Source organism: Falco biarmicus, chromosome 5 (assembly GCF_023638135.1).
Source record: "Falco biarmicus isolate bFalBia1 chromosome 5, bFalBia1.pri, whole genome shotgun sequence".
NCBI classification, from domain to species: Eukaryota; Metazoa; Chordata; class Aves; order Falconiformes; family Falconidae; genus Falco; species Falco biarmicus.
This window is the reverse complement of record NC_079292.1, coordinates 30,320,416-30,344,420: the sequence shown is the minus strand read 5'-3', so window position 1 is coordinate 30,344,420 and position 24,005 is coordinate 30,320,416. Positions and strand designations below refer to the sequence as shown.

The window sequence follows — 24,005 nt, the reverse complement described above, 5'->3', positions numbered from 1 at the left end:
CCCCTCCCTGGCCCTGCTGGCCACGCTGCTCTTGGTGCAGCCCGGGGCTCGGTTGGCTTGCTGGGCTGCGAGCGCACCTTGCCGGGCCACGCTGAGCTTCTCGTCCACCAGCACCCCCAAGTCCTTCTCCTCAGGGCTGCTCTCAATCCATTCTCTGCCCAGCCTGTCTTTGTCCTTGGGATTGCCCCAACCCAGGTGCAGGACCTTGCATTTGGCCTTGTTGAACTTGATGGGGTTTGCATGGGCCCACCTCTCAGGCCTGTGCATCTCCCTCCTGATGGCATCCCTTCCCTCCTGTGTGTCGACTGCAGCTCACAGCAAACTTGATGAGGGTGCACTCAATATATATGAGAGCATCTTTCAAAATTCTTCTCATCTGTCTGCCGATGCGAGATTGCTCTGTGAGAATAATTAGGTTTTGTGTTCAGTTTTAACAGAATTTAATATAGGTGGAGTGTACTGCAAACATTATTTTGATTAAAGCGACTTCAGGAATAAAACAGTCCAAAATTTGTCTTGTAGTGGAACCTAAAATGTGATAATATGGTAACAAAAATTACAAAATTTTTACTATGCCTCTGTTAGTTCTGAGATCCATAAATCTTTGCTTGTTAATGTATCAGGATTTACCTAGCCTGTTACAGTTTCCCCCAGGATTTTTTCCCCTCGGTGACAACAATGTTTAATCATACTTCTGGTTGGTGGTTTGGGTTTTTTTCAGGAAAATGTGAACTTCATATATTTAGGTCTGCTTATTGTGTTCAGTAATTTTAATGCATGTAATAGCATTCTGCTCTGAGTGACTCCAAGGGGCTGCTGTCACCAATGAGATGGGAATTACCTGAGTCTGAATTTTCTCCAGAGGGGGTCTGGGTTCAGTTTTTTTATTCAAATAGATAATCTTCATAACTGTCACAGCATTCATTTCAGAGGAAGTTTAGTAATTTTTTTATCCTGTAGCTAAGCTCTTAAGTCCAGTCTTTAAAGGCAATAAGAGCCTCAGGCAGGGCATTTCTATTCTCTGTTTTGTGGTAAGCAGGATGTTTGCAGTGCTGTGAGGATTATCAGTGCAAAGGTGCATCCAGTTTTAGCCAATAGAACTTATTTTCTTCTGACAAAAGCTCTCCCTGCCACTCCCCCCCCATTTTAATGCCCAAATTTTTTCTGTTTAGAGTATCTGTAGACAGGAGATGACCTCATTTTCCACTTGCAAAACATACTTTTCTTAAAACATATATAACAAATGAATTTTTGTATCTTAGCACAAAAATGCTTAGGAAGTGTTTTAGGTATTCACTGACATGTTTTTCAATTCTAATTTTCAGAAGTTTGGGTTGTACTAAAAACAGATTTCTAGAACAGGCATGGGAGCTGATAGGAGTATGTTGAAGTATCATTATTACAAGAAGTGTGTCCAGTAGGTTAATTATGTCAGTCATTGACTGTAAGGATCTACCCGTACTTCTAAGATAAAACTAGCTTTAGAAGTACCACTGAACAAGCTAGAAACTGAACTATGTACTAGGTTGTGTGCCTGTGTTCCTGAACTTCGTTGAACATTTTCCTGTCTTCAGTCTGTAAAATTCATGTTCACATAAATAAAATCTTTGATTTTGCTATTTTTGCTTATGTTTTACTTAATGTAAATACTTCATTACTTTTAGTTATCTTTCAGCAGATAGATCTACAAATACGTAGAGATGTCTTTGTATTTAAATATGAATATCAGAATATAGTGTTAAAATCAACAGCCAAAGGAAGACTGGGGTAAGCTTGGACCATTGCTAAATGAAGCAGAGTGCCTGGTTATAAAGGAAATGGAGAAGGTCGAGATACTCTGATGCCTCCTTTGCCTTTTCTTCTTCTGCCTTTACTGTTAAGGCTGGCTTTCAGGAATCCCAGCACCGTGGGACCAGAGGGAAGGTCTGGAGAACAGCTGGAGGAGTAGCAAGTTAGGAATGCTTAAACAGACTGAACTTCGAGCAAGTTCCATGGGGTCTGATGAGTTGCACCCACAAGTGCTGAGGGAGCTAGCTGGCTGATGTCATTGTGAGGCCACTCTCAGTTATCCTTGAAAGGTCATGGTGATCAGAAGAGGTTCCTGAAGACTGAGAAAAAGCAAATGTCACTCATGTTTTCAAGAAGGGCATTTTCAAGAAGATCTAGGGATTAGGACAAGAAACTGAAACACGTGAAATTCCATCTGAACAGCAGAGAGCACTGTGAAGATGATCAAACACGGGAGTTGCCCTGAAAGTTTGTGAAGTCTTCATCTGTGGAGGGATTCAGAGCCCAACTGAACACTGTCCCAGGCAGCCTGCTCTAGCTGACTCTGCTTGAACAGGGAGTTTGAACCAGATGATCACACAAGGTCCCTTCCAGCCCAAATGACTGCATGATTCTGAGGGAGCTGTGGACTGCACTTCTCTTTTAATAAAAAGACAATCATCAAGCATTTAAAGGATGGGTGAAAGAAGTTACGACGTAGAACTTGAGTGCCAGAAGCTTTAACAGTAATAAGATAAGTAACTTAATCATTAGCTGTTTGTTTACTAAATTACAAGAAGTACACGTACATAAATTTTCTTCATACCGTTAGCTCAGAGTGTTGAAGCCCTAAAAGACAGTGCTGTAGAAAGGCAGGAGTTGTTGCTTTTTGTGTGTGATTGTGTGCTATAAAACAGCTGAGAACATGAAATACTGTGAAGTGTTAATCCACACTTTAGTACATAGAGGTTCTTATTAATGCTTTATGTGTATTTTCAAATAGCACTATGGAAAAGTGATAGCACTGCATCCTGTATTTCATTAAATTGGCTACTGTAATGCACTGTACAATTCTTGAAACTGTGTTTCATCATTATTTAGTAGTATTTTATTCAACTGTGTAGAAAAACATATAGCCAGCAGCGCTGCTGTTTCAGCACCTTTTTTTTAAAACACTTTCTTTCCGTGTAAATGATCAGTGTAATGCATAACATTTCTTGTCTGTTAACTTGAGTTTTGTGCTTAAAAGTGAGAACGATTATATTGTGCCTTTATATTTCTTGTAATTAAAAATGTTTAAGTGATTTATATGAGATTCTTGGAGTAGTGGACAGTACTGACAAGTTGTGCTGTTTAACTCCTTAGAAATTGCAGATGTGCATCTATCTATTTTTTTACTTTTGGCTAGATAATTTAATTTAATACTGTAGACTTAGCTGATGTTTGCCTTTATTCAGCTGCAGTACATGCTGAATGCCAGTAAAATGAATTTGTAATGTCAAGGAAGAAAACTACTGTAAGTTGATGCAAGCAAATGTTTGTGATCAGCACGTATCTGCCTTGTGTTTGTTTCATTAAGCTCCTACAAGCCACCCAATTATGTAACTCAAATAAATGAAAATTATTTAAAAATCCTACTTATTTTGTTAAAACTCTTGTGAATTTAAATCAGTTGAGATGGCTATTTAGGACTTCTTTGTGAATAAAAATTGCCCCAAATGAAGAAGTTTAGTGGGTGCTTCAGGAAGTTTGCTAGTTACATTTTTTTCTGTAGGTGTGATCAGATACATTCCTGATCATGGAAACAAGGATTAGAGTAGATACCAAAGACTACATTTTTTCTTTAAGGTGCTGCTATAGGCAAGACAGCCTTGGATGTTTTTTATGCACGTAAAACAAGTACCTTTTTAGCCTAAATTGTAGGGAAAAAAATCAGCAAAATGTTTGCTTTACAGCTTGCCTTCACTGAGGTGACCTGGGTGTCTTGAAGTTTAATAAACCTACTCCTAGACACATTGGCAAAGCTGAACATGCAGGCATCGCCCAGCCTTTGAGCTTAGAGACACAGTACTGCAGGGAACTACTCGGGCTTGTAGCTAGCCTCCAGTGAAGGAGAAAGCTTTTGCTTCTGGAGATGAGCATGTAAATTGCAGATTTGCTTTGTGATACCAGCAAATACACCCTGATGAAAGGAGGCATCTAGTTAAGCTAATTGAAATGAAGAGCTGATAAACTTTTTACGTAGAGGAGAGTTGGAAATTCAATGACAAAAGACAAATTCAAAGAACTGAAAAGGCAAAGCTGTGAAAACTCTCTGGCCAAACAACATGAAAAGACATGTAGGAAAGAGCTCCCAAGCATTGCTTGGTGAATAGCTGTCTTCAAAAAAGGTTGCAACTGATCAGATGTTCCACAAGACAAGCATGCAGGCATATGGACCAGCAAAGAAAGCTTTATTCCAAAAGGTGGGGGTCCAAAGGAAGCCAAGAAGTCAAAATGAGAATTGATGAAAGTCAAGTGGAAGCTTTGCTTTTCTTTATCCAGTATGTTTAAAATGAAATGGATGGGGGTGTTTTGGTTTTGTGGGGTTTTGTTTGGTTGTTTTTTTGTTTTGTTTGTGTTTCTTTGGGTTTGTTTGTATGTGTTTTGACTTATTGAAGAAGGTTTTTGTGGGAATACAAAGCAATCCAGACATCTCTGGAACTGTTGAAGTAAAATTAGTGGCAAAGTTCTAATGAATGTCAAAGAGATGATCTGCTGCTGACATAGAAAGGAATGGAAAATAAGAGACAAAAAATATTTACTAAAGGGAAGTAGCAGCAGGGAATAAATAAGTTGATTTCCCCTCCATAACAAAATGTTCTTTAAACATATCTTCTTTAAGACAACAACAGTGTAGTAAGCCTAATCTTGTCAATGGCTACTGAAACACTGGCAGCTTTAGAAAATTACTGGTTAAACTGGAGAAGGCGGCGATTTGTTGTGAACGATGAATGCAGATTCTTAGTCTGGAAAGTGGTCAGTAATGGGACTTCTCGGAAAGCAGTCTTGGAACTGATGTTAATATTTTCATTTCTGAAAGATGTGTGTGGTGCAAAATTTACTGAAACTTTTGCAAAAAAAAAGTTAGGGTGCTGTATGTGAGGAAATAAATGATTGACTCCTACCTGGTAAGTGGTATGGAGGTGCGAGGTACTTCTGCTAATAAACTATCGAATATTTTGCAGAATAAAAAACCTGGAAAGCATTACTTAATCACCACAGTGAAATTGTCTGGAAATGGATCAAGTAGTTCTGCAACAGCTGCAGGGAAGAGCTGATGGATTGATCAGAGAAACTTTTATAAGAAAAGCCTGAAAGTGCAGATTTTTTTTGTGTGTGAAAAATGGAAGATGGAACACTGAACAAGGGTGTTATCTTAAAATGGTATTTTTTCCCAAAGTGTGCCCCCTGCGTTTAAATGGGGCAAGTATAAATTGAGTCAGGAATGTTCTTTTCATCTCCAAAATCTCCGGAAAGTGATTTTCTACTATAGCCTTGCAGGTGGAATAGTGACAGTGGTAAGATTTAGTTTTGGGGGGTGTTGTTTTTTGGCAAGGGGGGTTGTAGTGGTGGTAGTTTGGGTGGGGGTGTTTTGGTTTTTTTTGGTGTTTGGGGTTTTTTTTTTTTGTTTTTTTCTTTTCTTTTAGTTGTTGTTTTGCATGAAGTTGATCAGTTTATGCAAGGTATTACTGCTTAGCTGCAAGACTGTTAACTACCCGGTGACCTGGTAAATGCTTACAGTTTTGTGTTTGGATATTTATGCTGACTTTTAAACCATTATAAGTACATTTTTGAAGATTGAGGAACCTCACATTAAGGAATAGGAGCTATCTGTAGCTACAATAACTGAATTTGCAGAACTATTAATGAAGGTAAAATCTTTTGATTTGTGATGTAAATATTTCACATATTGGTATCAATGAGCAAGCTAATATTAAATATTGGGTTTTGGCTTCGTATATGAGGAAAGAACACATCGCCTAACTGTTTAGTTATATTGTTTTACAGGTGGAGTGGGGAAAAGGAGGTGAGCAGATAGTAATTTGTATTACCAAAGGTGGGAGTTAGAGACTTTCCCTGCACCCCTACCAGTTACTCTGTTGTGATGGAAGTTCCTCGGAGGATTGGTTTGGCAATGACAGTGAGATGAGATTGCCAACAAAGGATGGCACAGGATCCTTTTTCTGGGATTTTTGTCATGTGGTGTCCTCAGAAACCAGTAACTTATAAGATCATGTGTAGGGTTACATAGGTGTTTATAGGTGCCATTTTGGGGTGTCTTATCCTCATCCTTTTCTGTCTTGCTGTGGTAGGATGCAGCTGTTCATGGCCAAGAAGATACTCAGAACTGGACTGGCTCCAAAGCAGTTTTGAGATACCTAGACTAATTTTAAATGGGCTGGTTAAGGTCGAAATAGCAAGTCTTGCCCTTAATTCTCTGCTTTTGGGAAACAGCATTATATAGCCATCCCTTCTGTCACTGGTATGGCTGTACCCACGGCTGTGGTGGTATCTGTTAATTCTGTGGGATGTCAGTGCTTCTGATGAAAAGCTTTTTAATGGCTCACTGTAGGGTAAGGAGTCAGGTGGCTCGTGAACATAGATGAGATTCTGGGTCATTGTCTTGTAGCAAGTTGCAGTAAAGGACATGCGGAGTTTTGGCAAAAGTAGAAAAGAACATCCTGTCCCTCTGTAGTGTACTTAGCAGGGAAGCTGAATGTAACAGCGGTCAGGTTAAGCCATCAAAGAGTTTATCTTGACATTAGGAGCCCATTATTTTTTAGTGTTAGGAAGACTGACTTTCTTCTTTTTGCAATAGAGGTTGACAGGTGATCTCATGAAGGTTCATAATTCCAGAGGCAAGAAGGAGACGACTTGAGAAAGACTGACTAAGCTCATGTCAAATATGGGAATGATTTGGCAAGAATTAGATGTAAACATCTAAGTGTTTTTTTAAAATTTTGGAGAGATTCTAAGGTGGAAGTCTCTGGCAGTCTTTTTCAGACGTTGTCTGGTTTTTATTTTTTTTTTTTCACTTTGCTAGATACAGTATACATAAAGAAGAGACGTTTTTAGGGGAAAGCCGTTTGTGGGAAGTAAAATCCAGAAAGGATGAAGGCGGCGCTTACTTCAGTCTCAGGGAATGCTAAGTGCCTTTTCTTTTTCTCACAAGAAAAAGCTTCTGAGACTTCTATTTTGACACTTTTTTTTTCATTTTAGACAAAACATGATTTCTCCAATGGAAAAGACAACCAGTGTGTTTTGACTGCACCGTTGATTGTGTGAAGGATTTGTTATATCAATGCTGCTGGAATAATTTGGGGGACCTTGGGAAATCACTTAATGGAATTTGGTCCATGTCTGCATAATCTGACTTTTTTTCTAAAGTAATTGAAGATGCTGCTTAATAAACTTTTTATAAAGATTCCCAGTTGGTTGCTGCGTTTCAGAGGATTGTATCTGAGCACAGAAGCAATACATCTTGTAATTGTCTTTTTTCCTCCCCACCTCACTTAAATGTTTTCCCTGGGGAAGAATCTAATGTACTATAATGCTAGTACCTTTTACAAAGTGACCCTACTCATTATGATTTGTTCTCTGAAGCTCCCTTGACAATGTATAAATGCACTGAGAATACTTAAGCTTCCTCTCCATCATTCTTTCAAAAATCTATTTCAAAACTGGTGTTTCATACTGCTGTTACTATTCTGAGTTCCCTAATGCTGACTCTCTGTTCAGTGTCACAACATACAAGCAACAGATGAGTTTTATTAGTTCAACGAAAATACACAAATAATAAATTGTTTAAGTTAGATATGGTGTGCTTATATTGAGTACTATAGTGAATATTTCAAATATATTTTATGTTTTGTGACGTACAAATGTTGAGAATTTTCTCGGACTGGAGTTGCTTTTACTAACTCTGTTGCAACAAGTTCAATAGCTATTTTGATCTCATCTTCTCAGATTGCTGGGAAAGGTTTGTTACGGTGGTTCAATCTTTTTGCAGTTTGCTGAATAGATGCAGTATTTGAGTTTACGGTGTGTCCAGAGGTAGGAAAGCATTATCCCATTGCAAAAGAGTGGAGCTCTTACCTGGAAATTGGGTGCCCACCAGATGGTGGGGAGAGGATTTTCCTGGGAAAAAGGGTACCTTAAAAACACTGCAAAACCAATCTACAAACAGAGCTCCATGCATATTCTTGTTACTTAAAAATATATTTTCATAAAGCTCTTGAATAAGTTGTATTTTATATGACTTAGTGATACTAAGGCTTGTAGCTTTTGTGTGTTCTGATTTTGACACTTCAATCTGAAACTTTTGGAATTTTTAGCAAATATTTGTATTTAGGTGTACAGTGACTGCTTTTAAAATGACTGTGCCTATGTCCTTTTAAACTCACATGGAAAATATACCTTCAATCTATATTTCCCTCCACCTTCTGTAGATTGAAACAAGAACAAATGTATGTCCGTGATGAGTTTGGCAAACTTCTGGAGCGAGAAAGGATTTCTTCTAATGAACATTTGACTCGAGCCATTCTTCGAGAGAGAGCTGCGACAGAAGAGGAGCGTCAGAAGGCACAGCGATTTGTAAGTTTCAAAACTTTTATGGAAACTCAGAATTTTCAAGCAACCATGACTTCAGACTTGTTTCAAATTATTGATAGAAGAGCAGATCTCTTCTTATTATATATTTTTTTCTTTATTACTAGTAAATTGTATGCCATTTTATTTCTTTTTTTTGGTCAAATGTCCCTGTCTTGGGAATAGCTGATTAGAAAGAGCCTAACCTTTCTGAAGGTACAAATATAGTACATCTTCTTGTGTGTGGATAATGTTAAATGTCTTTTTTTCCAGAGGGTGGAAGAGCAGTATGATAGTCTAGGTCTACTTATCAAATTGGCTATTCTGTATTAAGACGTTACAGAATACAAGAGAACTTTTCTAGAAATAAATTACATCATATTTAAAGGAAGTCCATTATATTTCTGGGCTGGAAATCTGGCTAACAATAAGAATTAAAAAAGTATTGGTCTTTTAGTCTTATGTGCTAGAAAACAACAACAAAAAGTCTTAACTTCTAGTGATTGTCTCAAACCTTGGAACCAGCTTAGTGAAAAATTCTGTATCCAAGAATCATATTTCATTAGAGCTGATGTATAAAAACTTCCTCGCAAGGAAGTTGTAAAATATGACTGGCTGTTTTTCCCTGAAAACTGTCACTATATATATTTCAGTCCATTTCAGATGTCTGGCAGATTTATAACTTCTTAATATTTGGCAGATGCTTGCTGCATTGAGTCTGTATTGACTCTTCTTTGTAACAGTTATCATTATTCTTTGAAGTATGAATATACCTTCCTTTTTTTTAATTACTTGAGTATAAACAGTAAACAAATTGGTATTTTCAAGAAAAAAGTATAAAACACTCAGGCAAGCATGGCTGTGAAAATTAACTTGGTTGCTTATGTGAGCAACTATATAAATGTAAATATTTCTTTGGCCCTCTAGCTGAAATAAAACCAAAGCTTTCTATGATTTATTGGTTGGTAACATAGAAAACCAATCGCTTCAATCAGCAGTAGTGTTATCTATGCTCTGTAATTAAAGATCTATTGCCCATTTTATTTTTCCAAATCACAATTTAAAACCAAACAAATATCACCAAAATACACCTCAGTATTAGTACCTTTTGCAGATGTTTCCCAGTGCTCTTTCACCTCCATGGTAACATTACTGTTGAAGAATAATTACAGTATGGTAAACAAATGTTTAGTATTTTGTCATTTTAAATTATCAGAACAAAGGAAAACGGAGAGGAGTTATGATCAAGGTACAGCTTTAGTCTTATGCCTGAAACCCCTGGATTCTTAATGTTGTGCAGGAGAGATAAGGGTTTTGTGGCCTCAACCTAATGAGGAGCTGAAGATTTATAATGGGGAATATTATTTGCATAATTACCAGGGGGTTTGCATCTTTCACTTACTAACATAGTTAACACTGTGCTTTTGAGAAGCACAAGATGCCTTTCTCATCAGCCAAATGCTTGAGAGATTTCTTATTATGGATATCAAACTAGTTTATTTAGCATTATGTCAATTTTAAATTATTTTTTTACTTACTCTAGAACATTTAAGTTAGCACTGCCAAGTGAAGCAATCAGGAATTACTGTTAACTAATTTTGAACTGTATCAGCCTGGCAAGTGGTGGTTCAAGGTGTGTGGTGTTGCTGCATGTTCAGTTGGAAGAAGAGCATACAAGTGATGCTAATTAAATGAAGGAAACACCTTAAAAATCTACAGAAAGTCCCCTCATGGGGGAGGTAGCATGCCTTGCTGCCTTTTCGTGGTGACTGCATCGCTGCATGGCATTTTAGAGCCAACTACCAAAAACATGCTTTTGTGGAAGCACAGGTATGTCAGGGCATAGATTTTGCACATCAGAAGAGAAGCAAGGTACCTGAGCTCTGCTAGTGATTTATGTATCCTGGCATAGTCATCTCATTTTTGATCATCTTACTGTTTCGATCTGTGAAATTTTAAAATGTCTTGAGGTTCTTTGATGAAAATCGCTATGTGCATTTGCTATTACTACTGCAGATTTGCCATTCCCACTATAGTTTGTTCATTCTTTGAAGTGTACTGTAAGATAACAAAGTAGCAAGTAGGCTTTGTGTGTTTGTTTCCTTAAAATGGATCTAAGTATTAAAGCATTCAGTAGTTCTCACTCCCCTTGCAAGTCCTTCTGTAAGTTGCCTCCTTTATTTTCCTGTAACTGGTCAGTTTTTATTCTCTTGGCTTCTTTGCTTATGATAGCTGTTTATTTGTTTCATGTGTCTTAAGCTGAATTTGTAAAATCTGTAAGATGGGAGGATATATCTATGTGTACCATTTGTCAGGTAGAATGAGTAATTCCATGTTTCAGCAAACTGCTGCCGTAGGTTTCTATTTTATGTAGCTGGGATTTGATCTGTAAGATTCTTTTTGGAGAAAAATGAGTGTTTCTGAACCATCAGTAGCATTGTCTGCAAAATTAATTCCTTTACTGCTGCTAAATTTTTTTTAAATAGTGCACAGGAAAGGAAATTTTGTTTAGAAAGGAAGAATTTTATTTTTTCTTTATAAAGGCTGTTAATACAGTTCTAATAGACAAAAAATTGTTTGATTAAAGTAATATTTCCCATTCTTCAACTATTTTTAACACCGGCTGCTACTTATAGTTTCAGAATGAACAAAGTTTCAAGTTTAACGCCCCAAAAGTTAGCATTAACTCTTTGTACAAATGAAAAAAATTGATAAAATGAAGCTAAACCGAACGGCTAAATGAGTGAAAGCTTTACAGGTGACAAGAACTACATGTGACGAGAAAGACATCATTTGTCTCTTTAAGGGAAAGTATTCCACTTCTCCAGAAAGAAAAAAAAAAAAAAAAAGTCAGCAGAGCTTGGACAGCAAAGTAGGGTAAAGAAGGGCATCCTTAAAAAAATGTGAAATAATTTTTCAGTGAGCAGAATGAGGAGGAATGTGACATTTGTTAGACTAAATGTTAAAAAAGCAAACCCCTCCAAAAAACATAAAGTATGACAAAAAGGATTTTAATGAACAACTAACAAAAGGCATAAAAGCTACCACATATACACACACGTGTGTGTATGCACGCTCACACCCACACCCGCTCACTATGGAACGAGGAACCCACCAAAGACTAGGCTCAGGAGCAGATTGGGGAGTACGAGCAGTGCACAGAAGAAATGAGGCCGTAGTAGAAGAGCACCCTGAATTAATTGGTGATGAGGGGTCTGGAGCATCTCCCTGATGAGGAGAGGCTGAGGCAGCTGGGCATGTTTTGGCTGGAGAGGAGAAGACTGAGAGGGCACCTTATGGGTGTCTACAACCATCTCAAGGGCGAGTGTCAGGAGGACGGGGCCAGGCCCTTGTCAGGGGTGCCCAGCGACAGGGCACGGGGCAACGGGCACAAGCTGCAGCACAGGGAGCCCCACCTGAACAGGAGGGAGAACTTCTTTACCGTGAGGGTGCCAGAGCAGGGGAACAGGCTGCCCAGAGAGGCTGTGGGGTCTCCTGCTCTGGGGACATTCAGAACCCCCTGGACGTGACTCTGTGCAGCCCGCTCTGGGAGAGCTGCTTCAGCAGGGGCTGGGCTGGGGGGGCTCCAGGGGTCCCTCCTGACCCCACCATTCTGTGAGTTTTTTCATGTGTCTATTCAGAGTGAAGGAACTCTCAAAGTTCACAGGCCAAAACTTTGCTTTTTAGAGGTCTCCTTAAAGAAAGTCTCAAATCTGAAGTTTCAGTAGAAAACGTTAAGGGAAATAGACAGTTTTACCAATAACAGCTTTTCAAGCCTGGGTGATATTCATAAAAGCTCTGAAAGAAACTCAGAGATGATAGATGAGCTAATGATAGCTGAACTACTTATGTGCTGTGTAAGCTGTTAGGGAAAGCTCCCTCAGTGCAAGTGGACTGGAAAGTGGCTGATGGGATGTCAGCATCTTCAAAAACAATTTGGGGGGGGTGGTGGTGGTGGTAGATCTAGTGGTTTACAAACCAGTAATTCTGATGTTTGTACCAACCAAGGTAGAAATTACAATTTAGAGTGGAATTTACAGACCCTGACTGAAGCCCTAGATATCCCTTGTGGAGTCTGTGAGGATTTGTTGAAGTGTTGATAATTAATTTAGCAGAAATAAATCCAGCTGCTGTTGATTCCTTTAGCAATGCCTTCAGATGTCATTGACTTTGAGGCGTATTTTAGACCTAGCCTAACTTCCCTTACCATGCAGCGTTTGGGTCTAGTCTTTAAAAAGCAATGCCAGTGAGACGTGGTGTGCTGAAGAGCTGGTGAGGACTTGCATCTCCTCTGGCTTCTCCCCCATTGCTGGCTGTGTGATCCTGCTGTCTCCGTTGCAGCGGGGCTGATATTTGACACTGAAACAAGCTGACTTGGGAGATGTTAGTTATCTCCCCCACCTGTCTGACAAGTGATGTGAACTAGCTTATTTTGAAGGGCTGTATATACATCAGTGTAAGGTGGAAGGGATGTTTTGCTGATAAAGGATTTCTTTACCTCTTTTTCTACTCATTGCCATCTCTGCACTGCAGTTCACCTCCTTTTCTGTTGTGTCTGTGCAGACATTGTGGACTGAAGCAAATACATTACAAATCTTTTTCAAATGCAAAAGTGCCCACAATTTTTTATAAGTCTTTATAGCTTGACTAAAAAATAACTCAACTGAGGAAATTGTGAAGTGTGTATGGAGGGCAGGTTATTGGGGGAGGAGAATTAAAACCTCTTGACCTGGCCTTGCCACCAAAGAGAATGTTTTTTTATCTTTAGCTTTACATGGTATTTGAGACATGGTATTTACAAAGTATATCTGAGTGTTTTTACCAAAGGACAAAGTGCATTGTGTGCTTGTAGTAGTACTTGAGAACTGCCTGTAGCAGTGCAGCTGATAAAAAAACCCACATTTTTTTCTTCTGTACATTTAGCACGTATATGAAATTTTTTTCTGCCCAACCCTCTTGAAGGAGGACTTTGTAATACCTTAAGTCTCTTACTTCATTCTGACCATACAGAATTTCGGTATTGGTGTGGTCCTCTTTAGCAAAGATTGCCGCAGTTGAAGGCCCCATACTATTTTACTCACATAGGTAGCATACCTATTCTCCTTTGCAGTATTTATTATTGGCGACTTTTGCTGCACATCTAAAAATTGTGGATAGTTGAGTTTGGGCTAAGTCTTGTTGAGTGACTTTAAATGTGGTAGCTTTGCCATAAATAGCTTATTGACATTCCATCACTTGAGTCATTATGAGAGTCAGGGTGAGATGTAGAGAATATGGAGTAAAAAAATCAATAGTTATCCAAAGTGCAGAGGACCTGTTGTATTTCCATCTCCTTGTAATGACCTGGAGTTTACTGTTAACATATTTGCTTCACTGTCTGGACTGAAATGAGCTGTCATTAGGACCCTATGTGTTGGAGAATGGTTTTATTGAGCTGCCAATGACATTGAAGTCTCATTTCCCTCTGAAGAGGCACAGACATATTGTTCTGTTCATGTGCTGTAACCATAACATTAAAATTTGATTATTGCTATCATTAGAAATCTGTATCCATACTAATACAATTATATCTATTTCTCCATGTATTGTTGCAGGCTTTCATTGAAGTACCTGTTAGAGAATTAAATCTGTTGTTGCTGAGATATTTTTTTTGTTTCACAAATTATTTTCTACACAAGAAGGTCTATTAATAAATTCTGCATTCAAAAAATCGATTTGGTAGAAGTATCCTTTTATTAAAAAGCACTTTTTGCACCTTAGGTGAATGTGGTGATCAGATTATTAGATATTTTTTCCTACCAAAATCATATTTGAGATGTATAATTCTTCTTATACTTTTCTGAGCACTGAAATCAATAGACAAAATGCTTTCCTCGATATATTAGAGCTGAAGCATGTTGAGTTATGTTAGGAATGAATTTGACCTATTGTCATAATTGAATACATATCGTTAGAGGTTTTCACTCTTCCATGTCTGGACTGTTTAGCTGTTTTCCCTATCATCCTTGGGTGGCTGGTTCTAGTCACTACATACATGTGCTATGCAATGACCTTTGCTTTAGTGTTGCATTTATTTTTCCTGTCCTCAATTCATTAGATTTGTCAAGAGGAGGTCCCCTATTTTCCATAAGCAGATTATGTTCTGACCCTTCCTGCTTTTTCCAAACAGTCCTGTGCTAACCATATTTTAAGGATGACTTCACTAGAAAATACCAGGGGGAAGAATTACTAAATGAGTTAAGGCATTAGTTCTCACGAGAAAAGAAGTCTGTTTACAAACCTGCAGTATTTATTACATACCTCATTTAGCTCATTCATCATTTTAATAGAAAAAAGAATCTTTTTAGATGATTCTGAAATAATTTGAGGTAAACTACATAGCCTGAGACAAAACACGATTGCTTACTGTAGGGAGGGCCAAGCTGTTCCTGAAAATTACAGTACAATTTATGCCTATAATTCATGATTTACGATAGTAAAAATATTAAAGGCTTGTATTTGAAAATTAGACTGAAGGTTTGGAAACCACATGGTACAAAACTACAAAATTAAATCTAATGACAGTTGTTTTGTCTCTTGTTCCTCAGTTTTATAATTTATAAAGAGTTTTTCTTGAATCTCTTTGAAAGTAGATATTTTTGGAGATTTACTCATAAGGTTTTGTTTAGTTTATGTACACTTTTTGCATCTGCTGCTGTTCTTGTGGTTCAGAAATAGCAGTTTTGTTGCATCAAATAGTCTTTTTGCATTATTACTCTTGTGATATGGGAAAAAGTAATCTGGTTTTGGTTGGTTCTGTTGTAAAAGACGGGATGAAAGACAAGAATGGAGGAAGATATTTTTGAATATTGCAGATGTGATCTATCTATTTTTTGTTGTTTTTTTTTTTTCCGGAGGAGAAACAAAGGAGGTTGTTTTTTAGAGGAGGAAGAGGGATACAATGAAAGAGTCATCTGCATTTTGAAAATATTAAACTCCATTGCACAGTAAATGCTCACCTTTGAATAAACATTGTATCATGGGTATGGCTTATGTCCCTTCTGGCATCCATTTCTTCTCTCACTGACTTTCTTCCTATCATTCTGGCATTTCTACTGCAGTGTTAAGGGTTTGGGATAGGAATCTGGCTTTCTGTTTTTTCTGGGGTGTTAAATAGATTATATGAAACTTTCCTGTATGAAAAGGAAGCTATTGCAATGCAAATAGAGATTGATAATGGTTTTTTTTGAGCAATACAATAAATGGGACTTTCTACCAGATACCGTGAATGGTTTTCTTATCTCAGTAAATATATGTGCCTTGAAGAAATGCTAAAGAGCCATCTGTGTGTCTACAATTATTTTATTAATAGGAGTGAACAATTTTTCCCCCACTGATATAGTTAAACAGTAAAAATAATTCAAAATAGCCTGTGGGTGACTGTTCATGCTGTAGGTTGTAATCCCAGTTCAATCTCTTGTCATGTGAACTGTTAAGCGAATGTTTTATTTCATCTCTGAAACTCCCATTAGATGTCTGTGAACTAGAATAAGAAGTTGTTTACCTGTATCTGTCTTCTGTCCCTTTACAACGTCCATTCTGACATTTAAAATATTTGTCTAAATGGAATAAAACAAATAATTTTCACCTTCCTTCAGTTTTTCATGTTACAGACATGTATTTTTTTCAAATTTTCATATGTAATGATTAATGGGTTTTTTTTTTCCCCTCTATCTTAAAGTTTGACAGATAGGAAAAACAAAGTAAAAATGATAAAAAAAATGTAAAGGAAAAGAAGGTATATATGGTGAGCATTCTCTTTAAAATTTCTTTTTGAATGGTGAGAGGAATATGTTTTGAATAATCAAACAGCATTTAAAAGCGTGATATTTTTTAATTCTTATATAGCAAACCCCAAGATATTTGACAGAAGCAAAATTAATCACTATGTTATCTCAGCATCCAGATGAAGATCTAGTGCTTTACAAAGCCTGCTGCTCCATCAATTCGTTCTTTTGGTTGAATTCAAATTGAGTTCATTTTTATAGATTCACTGCATAATACTCTCCTCTCTCCTCCCTCATTCATTAACCAATTTGTTCTTGCTACTCCCTTTTTATTGAATGGCTCACAAAATTGCCATGCTATCTTTTCAAATGAATATCATCATTCCTTGTCATGCATGGGCAAAAAATAAGCATATTAATCCTTTTTACATATACCTCCCCTTCTTCCAGAGAGAAGTCCTGTTTCTGCCCTCCAGATATCATGAAAAGAATGTTTTCAATATTGTTCTCTTGAAGCTTTTCTAACAATGTTTGTATATAAATATTCCTGTCCAGACTCCTTTTGATTACTTCTGGGCCTTTGGAGCACGTACACTCTGTCTTTTGTATGACACAAGAAAACCAGATCAAACAGTTGTCAAGACTTGACCTTGTACACGACATGGTACAGATACATGCTATGGATTAAAACAGATGCAGTTGACAGAAGTCTTGAAACTTAATACAGAGACAGTTTCTTCCATTTTAACAAAACAATTTGCTTGGTCTTGAGACTCATTCTGACTTAATGTTTGTTTACTCTCAGGTTAGGTTAATTTTGGCTAGGCAAATATTCACTTGCCTCTCCTTTAGAGTACTCTAGTTCTCTTCCTTCCTTTGGGTTGAAGTAGAAGACTTATGAGAAGAAAAGTGCTTTGAGGGACAGGGGATGGAAATTAAGAGCAATTTTTTTTACTTATGACCACCTGAATAATTAATGAAAATCCTTATTTCATGATGGCTGTAACTTATCTGTGGACTCTTCACTGTGTAATGTAGGTATCTTGCTTAGGAACACCAGCTGAAAGAAGGGGATAAGGCCATTGAAAGAGAACAGTTTGGAAAGGATCCAGGCAACTCTATGTATAAAAAAATCACTATTTATTAAAAGTCACTATATTGATTAGTGGGTTTGATGTTGCTGTTTTATGATATTAACTTTGTATATGGTTTTAGGATTTGGTATAATCAGGACTCTGCCTGTTCTGTGGGAAGTGAGTTCTGAGATGAGGGCCCTTGCTTTTGAAGTACCAAGCTGGAAAAAAAAAAAAAAGAGGCTTTGGTGTGAGTACCAGTAAGATGACGAAGTGGTACATATAATATTCCTTATGGCTTAATTTCATAGTCTCATTTTGTAGACATGCCTTTTAGTTTTGTATAACTCTCTTTAATTTGGTATGCCTCCCCATTCATTGAGAACAGTTTTGAATCTGGATACTGAGTTTTATGGACAGATCTGTTTGGGAGTGAGTGGGATATGTGCTTCTTGCATCTCAGAAATCCTGGAAGAATGGAAAATTTCTTTTCTCTGGGAGGTATGTTGTCACTGTTTTCCAAGCAGTTCTGTGGTGACAGTTTTTCTTGGGAATGGGAGGAGAGTAAGAAATCTGGAATTTCTTTGTAACTAAGCAGATGAATAGGCTGTGCCCCACCAACTTTTATATTCACAACTATGCCCAACATTGGGTTTTAAACTTGAGAGTAATTAAGGGTGAGATACCGGTAGTTAATTACATGTACACTGCCTCATTTAGGAGGACCTGACTTACCTGGTGTTCTTGGGGAACTTGACATTTAGTGGTAGATGTCCATTTTTATCTTTGATCTACTACTTGAAGTTCTTTTGCATTCAGGAGTACCATTGCCACCCAGTTTTACATCTCTTTCCCATTTAGAAAATTATATTCTTGACAATAAGAACAAAAGCTTCCCCCCTTTTCCCCCGCCCTCTGCCACTGCTTATTTTGTCATATCCTAAATTAGGGAATGGACGCTGTACCAGTTTCCTCTACCTTGAGTGCTGTCGGGCATGGAAGTGACCTCCCAGCCTTAGTACCACCTAGGCAATGTTAACAAAGTATTTTTCCTGATGCATTTCTGAAAGCTTAAGTCTGGTGCTGTGCTTGTATGAGGGAAAGAGAGAAAACATACTTAGACTAAACAAAAAAGCACTTGGAATTTAATGTTGTTAAGGCCAAAGCGAGTGGCAGGTCCAGCTACATTATCAGCATGTGCAACAATGATGTCATATTCTGCTTTAACAGAAACACAAGTGTAAGTGATGCCTGAGACATTTTTATTGGTTTTGGTTGTTAATACTTTTTGTGCTCTTTGGGCACTTTGACATATTCTTTATTTATTAGTATATAATTGGATGACTTGTGCTTCTGCTATGAGTTAGGGAAGTAGTGAAACTTCAGTGTCTCCTTAGGAGAATTAAATGACTGAAATACTGTTGCGTGCTTTTTTGGATTGGTTGGTTGGTTTGTTTGTTTCCCCAGTTTAAATGCAGTTTAGTAGATTGAAAAGTTCTGTTGCCTCTCCTTGGCTGTCAATTCTCCATCTTACTTACCACATTTAGTTAGCAAGGAGCCTATAACAGATCATGATTAGTGTAACAGTCGTCCTCAGGAAGAAATTATGTACCTTCACCAAATATAACACTTCCTGTGAATTTGTGTATCATAAGTCAGAATGAAATGTGATCAAAAAATGTCATTTAATACAATTACTATTGGTGATCTCATTGCCATCAGTCCACTTACATAGTGTCACAAATTATCCTGGGTGGTTTAAGGTACCTGAGGTAGGCTAATACTGGTAGAGTTAATAATAATAATTTGAATTCTAGAAAACACATGCTGATAGGGAATGGTGTTTTGGGAAAAAGGGATAGAGGTGACAAATTAATCACAGATTCAAATAATGGTTTGAGTTGGAAGGGATGTTAAAGATCACCTTGTCCCACCCCCCTGCCATGGGCAGGGCCACCGTCCACCAGCCCACGTTGCTCCCAGCCCCGTCCAGCCTGGCCTTGAGCACTGCCAGGGATGGGGCACCCACAGCTGCTCTGGGCAGCCTGTGCCGGGGTCTCACCGCCCTCACGGTAAAGGATTTCTTCCTAATATCTACTCTAAATTTAAAGATCTAAATTAATTTTTAAAAAAAATAAATCTCAATTTTGGAGGTAATTTTAAGCTTACGTGTCTTTTCATATCAGGTTCCCACTGGATGTCTGGAATATGTTGAGACGCTTAAGTGTTGTAGCAATAGGTGCCAATGTATCTAAAGCCTATAGCCTGTATACACCTATACAAATCCAATGGAAAAGAATATTTCAGAGAGAAAGTGAGGAAAGAAAATGGAATGTCATAGTCAATGTGGGTTTGGGTTTTTTTTTTTTTTTTATATAGATGCTAAGAAATTTTTTGGTCTTATCATGTATTACTTGCATGATATATTGTGTGGCAGGTGTGCCAATATGTGCACAGAGGAAAAACTAGTCTGTCTCCTTTTTTTAAAGGAGGGAAGAGTTTAACATGTAAGGGTTAATAAATTGGGAATGTTAATGTATCATCTTATTTCAGTAATAAAAATTATTCTCTTGATAGTACAGTCTGCTGAAGGCTGTTCCTGATAGCACAGTGTCATCTCTGTCCTGCAAAGTACAGTGGAGTTTGTAGCTGGGAATTCAGCCTCCTTCTAAGAAATGTAGTGATGATAGCCTTTGTACATACAATTATATGTGTGTCTAGTCTTTTTTTTTTTCTCTGAGGTTATGTATTCAGGGAATCTGACATATGGGGGGCTGTGTTGCTCCTAATAAAGTAAATCAAACTTTGATGTATACAAGTAATCTAGAGAATTGAAGCCAAGTCATTTTCTTTTCAGAAGGTACCTTCCACTTCAAAATATGCTGATTTCAACATGTAGCCTTTTTTTTTTTTCTTTATAACGAATTTTGAAAGCAGAAACTAGTTTCAGCTGTCAAGTCCACTGTTAAAAAAAAAAAAAAAATCATAGAAAGGATATGGGAGAAGCTTGTCAACAGTCATTTTTGGGAAGCCATGGCAAAAGAAGATGATAATACTTGCTTGCATGTTAGTTCTTGGTTAATATGGCTGATACATAAAATTTAGTTGTGAGCTCGTAAGATCCAGCCATCTGTAAACATAGTAAGATACTGCATTGTCTTTTTCGTAGATGGTTAAATTCAAATCACGTTTGTAAATAAATAAAAATTCATTATTTCTCATTTTCCTAATTATCATGCAGATAAACAGTGGGGATCGTGACATTAGGATAAGTAAGTGGCTTATGATTTTGCTTCGGAGAAAGAAACTCTTGCTGTTCCCCCTTTCCCCCCCTTGGGCTATGTAGCAGTAATAAATGAGCAAGTCCAGAGTACTTTATGATAGATAGTTAATGGTGCTGTGCCTGAGCCAACAGGCTTGTTTCTGCAGCAGCTGTCACAATTCATAGTTATTAGCATACCTTTAATGGTTGCATTTTGAAATAATTTCTACTATGGCATTTAGTATACATAAAGGAAGAAAGTCATGACATTGAAAAAGGAGTTTTAGGTGTAGGTGAATGTTTTTGGCTGAGTGCAGTGTTGGAGTGTGTATGCATGAAGGGTGTAAGGGTGAATTGAAAATTATTAAAGTAATGTTACAGGTAAATACAGGCTGACTTTCAAAGTCCTTTTGTGACCATGTGTCTGTCCTTAAGGCTGTAAATAGCCCAACAAGGGGCCCTCTGCACCATTTTTTACTGGGCGAGTGTTGCATTTAGAGCCAGGAAGACTGCTGTGAAATCTCAGAGGGAAGAGAATTATTGTGTGCCACAGTGATGGCTGAGTCTTTTTAGCTTGTAAGGCAACTAAATGGGCTACCAAATATTTGAGTCATGACAGCAGATTCAGAGCAATGGCTTAATGTACGTGCTTTGATGCAAAGGAAGAAATACATCTGTAGAATATCAGATTTTCTTTTCATGCTTCTGAAGATGGGCAAGAAGGATGTTAGAAGGAAGGATAATGAGTGGATGTTGTTTCTGCCTTAGTAATGGGCATCTTCTAAGAAACACTCATAAGTAGGTCAGTTGGATCTTTGTTTTACACTGTAATAACTCATGTAATATTTTAATTTTCCTTTTTACTTTTATCTGCTTGTTGGAAGAATGAGAAAAAAACACGCTGTGGTTATTTCTTTTGAAAGTAATGATGTTGGAAGAAGATACTGAACTTGAGAAAATCATTCTTTGAACATGCTACCTGCAAGTGAGCTAATGTACAGCAGAAAAATAATGCCTATGGTTTTCTCTTTTGGTTTGGTATGTCTTAAAATTATTTTTGAAGTTTTATATGTACAGATTTGGCCTTAAGAAAGAGTGGTTATTAAGGTGTAGTGGGTTTGCATGGCAAGATTTTGGTAGCAGGGGCGGGGTGGGTGGGTACAGGGGTGGCTTCTGTGAGAAGATGCCAGAAGCTTCCCCCATGTCCAATGGAGCCAAAGCCAGCCGGTTCCAAGATGAACCTGCTGCTGGCCAAGGCTGAGTCAAGCAGCAGCGGTGGTATCACCTCTGTGATAGCATATTAAGAAGGGGGGAAAAAAAACGTATCTTCACCGGTGGGAGAGAGGAGTGAGACTACGTGGGAGCAACAGCTCTGCAAACCCCCAAGGTCAGTGCAGAAGAAGGGGCAGGAGGTGCTTCAGGCGCTGGAGCAGAGATTCCCCAGCACCCCCCGGTGAAGCCCATGGTGGAGCAGGCTGTGCCCCCGGCCCATAGAGGTCTGCAGTGGAGCAGGTACCCACCTGCAGCCCGTGGAGGACCCCATGCTGCAGTAGGGGACACCCAAAGGAGGCTGTGAGCAGCTCCTGGCAGGGACTGTGGCCCCGTGGAGAGGAGCCTGGTCTGGGGTAGGTTTGCTGGTGGGGCTTGTGCCCCTGTGGGGACCCACGCTGGAGCTGGCTGGGCCCAAGGGGCTGAGCCCCATGGGAGGGACATGTGCTGCAGCAGTTCATGAAGAACTGCAGCCTGTGGAAGGACTAGCATTGAAGAAGTTCATGGAGGACTGTCTCCTGTGGGAGGGACCTGCGCTGGAGCAAGGGAGGAGTATGAGGAGGAAGGAGTATGATGGACTAACCATAATCCCCATTCTGCATTACCCTGCCCCACTCAGCAGGAGGAGGCAGAGAACTTGGGAAGTAAGTTAAGCCAGGGAAGAAGAGAGGGGTGGGGGGAAAGTGTGGGTTTTTTTCTGAATTGAATGGTAATAAATTAAACTGATTTCCACAGTTGAGTCTGTTTTGCCTGTGACGGTAACTGGTGAGTGATCTCCCTGGGCTTATCTTGACCTACGAGCCTTTTGGTACATTTTCTCTCCCCTGTGTGGTTGAGGACCTGAGTGATAAAATGGCTTTGGTGGGCACCTGGCATTCAGCCAGGGTCAAACCACCACGTAAGGCAAGCCTTCATGTATTTTAAACAGCTTTTCTTGGTAGCCTACATTGTTCTCCAGTGCTGCCAGATTTATTCCCATATTCCTGTTTGTTTTGGAGGCTCACGGAAAGATTAAGTTGGCCTTTCTAGAAAAGTAACTTTATCTTCCTGCAGTAGAGCAGCAGAAAACTGGTGGTCGAGATCCGTCAAGTATACATGCAGTTGTTTGTAGCGAGAAAAGAGGGTGAGTATATAACTGCTGTGGGTCAGTATGGCAGGGGTGTGGGTTTGCCTTAAAGTGAGAGTGAGGTCACAACCCTTGAAAGATCTGCCAAATGTTTGATAAACTTATTTTGTTGACTTTTTTTTTTTGATGGTCAATCCTGGTGTATTAGGGAAGCAGATCCATGGAGACTTGAGGAGTAAGAGATGTTCTACTAGAAGGATGAGCATGGAGTATCCTGATAAGACTGAAATTTGTGGTGATGCAGACTGATAGTGTGCTAACGCTGATCACAGTTTCCCTTACTGTTTTATTGGACAAAGCAGATTCTGAAGAAAATTTCCATGCCTTTTATGAACAGTGGCTAAATAGTTGTTAGAGCGGATATTATGAATTTGAAAATTTGCTATTTGCAGCGTGCTTTGCCACGTGATAACTTTTGACTACTTCAATTTTGCTGTACTTGTACAGCATATTTTTGTGTTGGCTGCCCCAACAAGTAAATCTGTCAGTCTGTTAGGAGTGTTCAGATTGCAAAATCTACAGGTGGTTAGTGTTATTTTTGGAGAAGGAAAAAAGAAAGATTACAGAGATACTATGAAAAATTAGGATGTAGTGATTTTTAGTTGGCCACCCAGATCCAATGAACTCAACTTGATTGTGTTGGTCTTGATCTGTACTCTAAACTCGTTTTGCAGGGATGTGATATGAAGCATTAACTTATCTGAAAGCACTATAATTTTATTTTTTTTTCATTTAGCATTTCATTTGGGTTGGTATGTTTCATTTTAAAGGCATGTAGCATCTGTTGCATGTGGAATATAATGGAAAAAGCTGTGTAAAATTATCTGTTCATAGAGTGCTGACAGTCTGGTGCCAGAGAAAGTGTAAAGGTTATAGCTACGTTAGATTTAATGATTGCATAAACACGGAGTTCAAAGCTGAAGTTCAGCAGATAAGAAATATCCGATAAAGTAACCCCTGAAATCATTGTTTTGCTATGTTACTATTGTTTTGATGTAGCTTACTTGACTTTTTCTCTATTTTAAAAATCGAATCTTCTTCCTTCTCTTCATCTTTCCAAAGTCCCATGAAAGATGTTGAAGGTCATGTATGACTTCAGATATTGAGGAGAG

The 24,005-nt window shown here is 38.4% G+C and overlaps 1 protein-coding gene across 2 annotated transcripts in view; it reads left to right on the top strand.

Moving 5' to 3' along the window:
- Positions 1 to 24,005, top strand: part of CHCHD3 (coiled-coil-helix-coiled-coil-helix domain containing 3) — a 163,690-nt gene that overhangs the window by 46,502 nt on the left and 93,183 nt on the right. For both annotated transcript variants that reach the window (XM_056339902.1, XM_056339901.1), the window contains exon 4: positions 8,259 to 8,403. In XM_056339902.1, coding sequence (XP_056195877.1) covers positions 8,259 to 8,403 — 145 coding nt within the window. The remainder of the gene's footprint in view (positions 1 to 8,258; positions 8,404 to 24,005) is intronic.